The sequence below is a fragment of the Penaeus chinensis genome, chromosome 11 (assembly GCF_019202785.1).
Source record: "Penaeus chinensis breed Huanghai No. 1 chromosome 11, ASM1920278v2, whole genome shotgun sequence".
Lineage (NCBI taxonomy): Eukaryota > Metazoa > Arthropoda > Malacostraca > Decapoda > Penaeidae > Penaeus > Penaeus chinensis.
In genome coordinates this window covers 806323-816007 of record NC_061829.1, presented here as the reverse complement: position 1 = coordinate 816007, position 9685 = coordinate 806323, and the positions used below count along the sequence as shown (strand labels likewise).

Genomic DNA, 9685 nt, shown 5'->3' with positions numbered 1-9685 from the left:
TCAAATACAGAAAAATTATCACTTTCATTTTTATCTTCTGATTACTAATACTCTCTTTTCTTTTCCTACAACACTTTTCTATATGACAATTAACATGGAAGGATATCATGCCATGTATCCTGTAAAGAAAAATAAGAAAAATAAGAAAAAAAAAAGAAGAAATGAAGGGGTTTATAGCTAGGTGGTACGGCAGGTGAAAGAGCACGATTCATGGGCTCCTTATCAATCTGGTAATAAAGCATGAGAGAGGGAAAAATAGATAAATAAAATGGAATAGAAGATTATCAGACTTTATCAGGGGGGGGGAGGAACAGGTTTATACAAACAAAAATAAAAGAGAAAAAGAGAGAGAGAGAGAGAGAGAGAGAGAGAGAGAGAGAGAGAGAGAGAGAGAGAGAGAGAGAGAGAGAGAGAGAGAGAGAGAGAGAGAGAGAGAGAGAGAATCAAATCAAATCAAATTAGTCATGAAAACCAAAACCTAATCTTGAATGTGTGAATTATGTGTAAATCAAGATGTTACTGTATCTCTGGTCATATGATTAGTGACTGAGCCTCAAGGACGTGAGATAAGGCCTTCACTGCCCGACTCATTTGCTTTTTTTGTTGTTATTGTGGTTATGATAACTACTGTTGTTAGCACTGCTTGTTATGGCTATTCTTATTATTCATATCCTTATCATCATCAGTATAAATTCTTGTGAATATTACAAGCCTGATCTTTATAAATGTCTTAAATCCTATCATACCAGTATCATCTCTACTAGAATATACAACCTAACAATAGTTCCTTTCAAAGAGATCTTTCTATATTGTACATTCTATTAATATTTTCTCTCTAATAACGACTATCCTTATATCAGGGTAGGCATCACAGTCCACAGAGGACATCAACACGTCTCTTCTTTTTGCCATATTATCATTATCAATATTATCATCACTTTAACATCCTCATTATCACTGTTACTGAAACTTTCTCCTTTTTCTGACTTAAAATTAAAACAAAAGAAAAAATTATGAAACTAGATAAGTACTGTTAACAAAAGCAAAAGAAAACTCGTCACAAATCAAGAAAGCCATTTCCTGAAACCATAAAACAAAACTACTATAATAAAACTACACCCCTGGGAAAAAAATATATAAAGAAAAAGAGACCACTACCAATGCCCGTTTTCAAAACACAAACACATCATTAGTCATTAGTTCAAGGAAATAATCAAAATACTGTGGAAATATATTTTTTTATATCAAAACAAATAAAATTATAACAACTACTTACACTACATCATTAAGGCTCACAGAAAAAAAAAAAAAAAATCACTAATCACATCACACACACGTGATCTCATACCTTTACGTGATCCATTATGATGTTCTTATGATAAAAGGTGTTTTGCCAATTCAATTACGCCGCGACCTAAAACGTTTGAGAGATTTGTGTTAAAGGTGTAATGATACCTAAGGAGTAGCTGGCAGTGTAACGTCTGTCTTGCACATTTATCACCTTTTATGATCCTAAAAACTGTGTAGAATACAAACAAAAATACAGGGTAATCATTCTGAATGGGACCTTCTTGAGGTAGAGTAAAATTATTGCAAAGATCATAGAGTACATAAAACCACACTATCAGATTAAAAAAAAAAAAAAGATAAAAAAAAAAAAAAAAAAAAAATAATAATAATAATAATAAGCTGAGAGTAAAGATAAGCCTATAAGTAGTTACCGAAGTCTGCCATGGCTTTTGATCTCCGGCTATGGTCAATAAACCTACACAGTGCATGGACTGGCAAGAGAGAGTTTAGAGACTTTACTGCCAATCTATTGTTAAATATGGAACTATTCCAAGCTCAATCTTGCCAGTTTATTTGTGGTTGGCCTTTGCTAGGCTGCAACATGCAAAGGCAATAGTTCTGCTTGAAAAGGTCCTATTCTAAAGACTGGTATCAACCAGTTATGGTAAAGATAATAGGTTTACTATAATAGTCTCACTTTAAAGTTTCTTAACAATAAATCTGCAGTAATGATGTTCTCACATCATATTCTGCAACTATATAACTGAGTATAAGTTTTGGTACATTGAAAGTAAAATGAAAAATCTAAATATGATAGAATAGATAAGACAGCAGACAATAAGGAAATAAATAAATAAATAATCAATCTGTAAAAAATAAGCTCCTATGTGATGGTAAATGTCAGCTGTGATGATGGTCTGGATTACCATAATAATTGTAATCAAAATACTAAGCAAATAAATAAACAGTAATGTCTATTGAAATAAACTATATATAGGCCTATACTATATACTATATTGAATATATACAGCTGATAATAGTTACAAACAAATAAATAAATACAAAGAGTAATAAAAAATATCAACAGTATAAAACTTCTCTAAATAAAAAATAAAAAAACTGTATATCCTAGATGGACAAATTCTCAAACTACCATCTAACATTCTTGAAAGAAAAAAATAGAATACATAAATAATGTACATATCAACAACTATACAAATATACTCTGCATACACCATATACTATAGTAAATAAATACAGGCAAGCTCTGAAACTAATTACTAACATCAACAAGAGAAAAGGAATTCAAAAAGAAAAAATTACAAACAGTTTATAAAGTCCTTGACTTGCGCCTTGATGTGCAGGCCAACTGCATGACGAGGTGGCTTAACACTGCAACCCTTGATGATAGCCAAATGATCTGATTGTTATTCAAAGCAAATAGTGTCTTGAAAAAGGTCTGAATAAAAATTAGAAATTTCAACAAGGCAAAAACTGTATAATTGGTGAAAGAATTGTTCTAACAGACAATATGTTTCTGAATGAACATTCTTGCAGAAAAATATTTAATTTAAACCTCTTTCCTTGTAAAATCATTCCTTTTCATCCCAAAATCCTCTCAACATTTGTCACAATAATTTTCATTCAAATCCCACTGCTCTTTCCTTCAATTATTTCACCACAAGTGCTTTCAAGTAAGAGATAATGCATGCTCAGCTTTTGCAAATATGCAATCTTTTATCTTGACTAACATTTCCAACTTTCCAATATCCAGTTAGCAGAAAAGTTTAATCTTGCTTCTTGGTGTACAGGCATCTATATTGTTTATAAATGAAACTGATATTTATTGTATTCTAAATTAAATTTTAAGCAAACATTCTTCAGGAAATGTTCCAAGTAATACAGTCAAACACAACCCAGGACAATGCTTAATTAAATGTCAAATTTTAGAAAGTGTAAAACAGTACTTAATATTTTCCCAACCTTTATTTCAATGTGTTAACCCACAATTGGTGGGACACCAACAGCATGGACCAATTCATGTGAGATGCTATTGTTCTTGTCTGTCTGCCAGGGTGTCTCATGCGAGATGTAATGTATGGACCTCAGTAACATCTGTTATGTCTACATGGATATAACTGTACATGTAACCACAAGTTACATCATGAAGTCACATAAAGAAGAAGTGAAGTCATTATTACGTCCATTTAGCTGGATCTGATATCATATAAGGACGGAGAGAGTAAGGGATTATGAGGGGAGGGAGAGTGAAAGACATAGAAAAAAAAAAAAAATAAAAAAAAAAAAATAAAAAATAAAATAAAAGTGGAGACTAAGGAGGGAGGAAGATAGACAGACAGATATATAAATAGACAGAGAGGCAGGCAGGTAGGTAGAGACTGATAGATAGATAGAGTGACAGGAGAGGCAGATAGATAGTCAGGGAGGTAGGTAGATGAAGTGATGCTATAAAGATTTACAAGTGATGTCATGAAGCTAAGGAAGTGACGCCTGGGTTATGGGAATAGCAAAGATAAAAATTTACATAATTTAAGGCTGGGAAAAAACATTTGTCCCCATGTCACAAGCATGATTTATTGAGATGCATCTCCTTTGCATAAACAACATTCTATCAGAGAATTTTAAATAAGAATTCTGGAAATGGTAAGCTATTCACAAATAACTATTAGGTTATGCCTTTCGTTCTTGATTACTGTAGTTTATAATATACTCCATTTTAAGAAGTCTTTACTGCAATTCACTACACAACTAAATTTGTGCACTGGACAATGAAAAAAAAAAAAAGGAAATACTCATAATAACCTATTATGGATATAATGTGACCAATTACTGGGAAGATTCACATAATAACAATAACCAGAAAAGACTGCATCACACTTTTCATCTCTTCTATTTCAATCATGCCACTCATTTCTCATTTTTTCACACAGATAACCCAAAATCATCTTTGTTGCTTCTAAAGCCTCATCAAATCTTGCATCTTGCACAGTAAGACAAATGTAAACTATAATCTTACAGTTGCCACAGCTATGTGTTGTGCTGTGTAACTGAATAATAGCTGCAGCCACATTTCTCTTCACCAGCAAACACTACTTCTTTGATATGGAAAAACAGAAAGGAACTAATTTGTTATAGGAGTTATCAGGTAATATCTAAATTATTTTACTTTTCAGGATGATAAGATAAGGGAGAAAAGAGGTATGCTTGCATGATTGCAAAGAGGAATATAAGATTTGCCTTTATGTTTTGTTGTTACTGTTGCCATTTTCACCCAATAAGCTCTCTACATCATACACTGGTCAGCAGATCTGTGATACGGTCTTTTCTGGGACAATGACTGGCTAAAAAAGCTATGCTCATGTGGTGAGGCTCAGAGATGCCATGGCTTCTTCTGTACTTCATGCTCCAGCAAAGGCAAACAACCTTCAACCATCTATATTCTAACAAAATTGAATTTGTAGACCTTCCTTCAGATCTATCACCAAACAAGGAACCTGTCCAATCTCTACCTTGCCAAATACATATACGTAATGGAGTTTAGTTGGCCACTGATAATTTTTACAAGTCCCCAACTCCACATCACAAAAATTATTAAACAATTTAAGTTGCCATGATTGGGATACTGCCTTAGGGGAGAGGTGATGGGGGATTTACCCCACAGCAAACGTTGTCTTCACCTCAGTACCCAAGATAGAGCTGAAAATTGGATATCTCTCTCACACACATGCATACCAGCTTTATTCTATCCACATTCAATAGAAACATGGTGTACTCCGTGGAGGCAAAGGCATACAATCTGAAATCCAATATTGCAGTGTCATGTGACTGCCGTGTATTTTGTACCGTGTATTCCTGCAAAAGTAATAAAACTCCATCACATATATTCTGGCAAGGTAAGTGTTTTGCCTGCTTTCTTATTCCACAGTAAATTACCAGGAAGGTTTGCAGCATACACATGACAAAGTTATGACAGGCATGGAGGTTAACTGGTGCAGTGCCAGAGGTATACAAGAGCGTCTTTCAAAGCCATACCTCTTTCATCATCTGACCGCACCCTAATCCTTCGTTTCTGTAGGATAATTAAAATAACCTAAGTCAGTGTCTCCTCTAATTTCGGCACAAAAACCCTTGAATATTTGTTAACGTTTGACAAAATAGAAACATGACCCAAGGCTGGTCGGCAGTTGGTGGTCAGGGTCTGTGTCACATTCCTTCTTCATTTAATCATACTAGAGATCTGTAACATAAGTACAAAGAAGACAAATTTCGTGAACTTCTTAGAATCACTCCATACATTATTTGCCTCGTAAAAGACGGCTTTCTAAGCCGTATTGTACCAACTCGACGCCGCCTGCCACGAGCAGTCAAATGCAACAAAATATCAGACAAAATCGTCCTTTCCAGCCGACATATAATCCTTTAGAAACTTATTATAATATCTTGTCTTCCTCCGACTCGTGTCATTTCCAGTGAATTTCAAGCCAAATTCACTATCGACACTGAAAGTACGCGGAAACGCACTGCATCCAAATATATAATATAAACTGTTTGAAATTGCAAAATCCTTAAACCTATTTAAGACCCACATTACGAAATACAAATTTCAACAACAAAACAAGGAAATATAGATTGACAATGTACAAAACCACTACAGACAACACTAAATCACAGATACACCGCCGTAAATACCCTAATATACCACTAAAAACGCGTCTTTTTGCCCTTTTTCTTCACCTGGTTGTCAATCCAGTCCACCATGACCTCGCTCGTCCGCGTCACAGAACCCAATGGAAACGTCTTTGGACCGGCTGCCTCTGCCTTTTTAATGACGGGTTGCGTAAAAGATATTTTATTAAAAAAAAAAAAAAGTTAAATGGGGATTGTTGTACTATCTTGTGTTATCTTTCTTTGTGTTTCGTCGAGATATGGTTGTTTTTTTGGGTGTGTGGTTTTGATCGTTTTGTTTTAGGTTGGTTTGTTATAGGCTGTGACAAATGGTTTCAAAAGGATTAATTCATATTGGTATTTTCATATTTTCTTCTCTTTGGGATATAACTAATACATTTAACTAGTTTGTGGATGTATTCATAGTTACAGAGTTAATGATATCATCACTGTTTTATCATCATTAACATCTGTGCAGAAGAGGTGAATTCATCCATTCATATTTTTTTACTCAGATCTACCTGCGACATCACGATGATATGAACAAAATTAATAGCTTATTACAAAATGAAGAAACGAATTGATAATACCTGTAAGGCCGATAATATAGCTCATCCTCTTAAAGCACAGGTGAGAGGGCTGAAATATCTATCTTATGAGACATATCCGGCCTAAAAATAGCCATTGCGCAGCAGAATTCTCTTGCAATATCATCAATAATTTTAGCATAAAAAGCAGTAGAGAACCAAAGGATGTCGTCTGTTTAGAATAATTGCCACATAATAATATATATAGATATAAATCTATTTATATATCATCTTCTAGGACGGTATCGACGCAGATTTGTTGTAACGATATTTTCATTTGTTTCTAATTTAAACAGGAAAAAAAATAATAGAAATATAAAAAAGGAAATGAGTCAGGGTTGCGGTTAACGTTGTTCCCCCTTCTTTTCGTGTTGGGGAAAAAAAAATGGTACATCCTTTGGGTAAAAGTGCCCTTGTTTCTAGATCGATTCCCTCCCTCCCTCTCCCTTTTCTCCTCTTATCTCTCTCTCTCCCTCCCTCCTCTCTTTCTCCCCCCCCCCCCTCTCTCTCTGTCTGTCTGTCTGTCTGCCTGTCTGTCTCTCATTCTCTATCTCTTCCTGGGTGCATGCTCAGCCTTGAAACGAAGGGTATCTGTATCGGTGGGCATGACTCAGCACTCGTCTAAGCAGCGCCTGTTACTTTGCAAATACGCTGTGTCAAGGAAAAAAATCGTTTAGAGGAAAGCCAGTCAAGAAATTATTTTCATGCCGACATTTATTTGACAAAAGCGTGAATTCACACACACACACACACACACACACACACACACACACACACACACACACACACACACACACACATATATATATATATGTATATGTATATATATGTATATGTATATATATATATATATATATATATATGTACACACACATACACACACATGTGTGCGTGTGTGTGTGTGTGTGTGTGTGTGTGTGTGTGTGTGTGTGTGTGTGTGTGTGTGTGTGTGTGTGTGTGTGTGTGTGTGTGTGTGTGTGTGTGTGTGTTTAAATAAAATCCATATCTCATAAACAGTGTGTGAAAGGTTTTGTTGAATTTTCAAGAACAGTACACAAAATGTCGCGAATCCAACTCAACTGTCACTTCCAGGCAACCTCGGTTATTTCCGTTTGAGACATTAACTGTCCCACGCAAAATGCTTTCCTGATAGAGACTGATACAGATGGAGCCGCACAATTAAAGCGCGTATTCATATGGTACAAAGGTTTATTTTGCCGCAGTTACATATTCAACAGCAGATATATGGGGTAGTATAAGGGAATTTGTGAAGGGAAATACGAGTTTTCTATTGATTAATATTGAGAGTATACAAGTACGGCTTTCTGAAAAGCTTGATGTATGAATGGTAAGAGTGATACTTTACATGTTACGCAGAAAATAAATATTAATTAATTTTTTTTATATTGAACTGCGGCTGACTTATATCTGTGTATTAGCAAAATCATGATTGCTCAGTAAGTTTATTTAGGCAAGAAATAATCGATTATGTGATTTAGATACTCGAACGACTGATTATGCGATCGTTTCGTCTCGCCCCAACACAAATATATATATATATATATATATACATATATATATGTATATATATATATATATATGTATATAAATATTATATATATATGTATATATATACATATACATATATTATATATATATTTATATGCATATATTTTATATATATATATATATAATATATATATATATATATATATATATATATATATATATATATATATATATATATATATGTATATGTATATATATATGTATTTTTTCTTTTCTTTTCTTTTTTTCTTTACAAGGATATGATTTTACTGCCAAATTAACTAATATATCTACCTATCTATCTATCTATATATATTATATAGATAGACAGATTAATAGAAACATAAATATAGATACATGCATACATATATCTATATTTAGATATAAATACAGATACATATATAATATGCAAATGTGTTTGCAATAAGAGCCTCTGCAATGTTTATATACATGTACATGTCTGTGTGTGTTTTGAACTTACATTCTTGAAGAGAAAACAATAAAACTTTCAAAGATACTATTCATAAATAAGCTATATTAAAGTTATAACTAAAGAATTTGTTAGTGGTTAATAGTTAAATCATATAATCATGCTCGACATCAAGGTAATAGTGACTTAAGAAATTGTTCAGATTATCTGGTTATTTAATTACTAGGCAATAGAACTATTAGGTTTGCTTTTGCACCCTTGCCTCCCGGAAAAGGTATTCAGCCATTACTATTGTATTTAACAAACATGAACTCTTTCACATATATGTTAATATTACATTAGGTCTTTCTTTAGGATCAAAATAAATGAGTTCCTTTGAAGTGCTCTGTGTTAGTTGGCTATATTATCTAAGCAATTTGATGATTTGGAATAGGCCTATTTTGAATGGACAATAACGACGGGCATGAGTGTATGTACGTGCTATGCCCACTGTGAGTACTTGTTTGATTGTCTTAACACATAGATGGCTACACTTCTACTAAGTCACCAATGAGCCAGTTACAAGTACTGCCTGTTTCCCCCGTTTACTCTTTTTTTTTTATTTATGAAAATATTTTACATTATCTTATTTTGCTGTTATTAATGTTTATAACATTATAGTAATTAAAATGTTTATAATAAAAATACACCATCGATATTCATAGCACTAGTAATAAATACGTTTTTCCCGCCAATTCAAATCACGTAAGGTCACAAGGTCTACTAATTGACTCCTTTGTGGCTAAGCACTAACAGAGCCATCTACGTGCATAGACATTTCACAAAAATATAATTTTCCTCGGTGGCATTGGGTTAAATAAAATGCACATAAATTGTTTACATTTGGCCTTGTATCAAAAAAAGAAATAGTAATTGGTACTTCCAGGACTATGGTCAGTTCATGCTACAAGTTTCCAGATTTTCAATAATTATCAGTAATGTCAAAAAAAAAAAAAAAAAAAAAAAAAAAAACACACACACACACACACACACACACCGAGAGAGAGCCTCCTGAAGAGTTTGAACTTATTTTCTCTCTCTCTCTTAACAGACTTATCTCGCATCATTTCCGTCATAATAGGAACACTTTTGAATTAAGGCGATA

The 9685-nt window shown here is 33.4% G+C and overlaps 1 protein-coding gene across 4 annotated transcripts in view; it reads right to left on the bottom strand.

Moving 5' to 3' along the window:
• LOC125030549 (NADH-cytochrome b5 reductase 3-like) overlaps positions 1 to 6645 on the bottom strand; it is a 17211-nt gene extending 10566 nt beyond the window's left edge. The window contains exons 1-2 of one of the 4 annotated variants that reach the window (XM_047620655.1): positions 6567 to 6645; positions 1349 to 1414 (exon numbers count right to left, since the gene is read on the bottom strand). In XM_047620655.1, coding sequence (XP_047476611.1) covers positions 1349 to 1363 — 15 coding nt within the window. In that variant the 5' untranslated portion in view covers positions 1364 to 1414; positions 6567 to 6645. Of the gene's footprint in view, positions 1 to 1348; positions 1415 to 4327; positions 4397 to 6045; positions 6161 to 6566 lie in introns of those variants that run through there. The other 3 variants (XM_047620653.1, XM_047620652.1, XM_047620651.1) reach the window with 3 other exon arrangements.
• Between the last annotated feature and the right edge of the window lie 3040 nt (positions 6646 to 9685).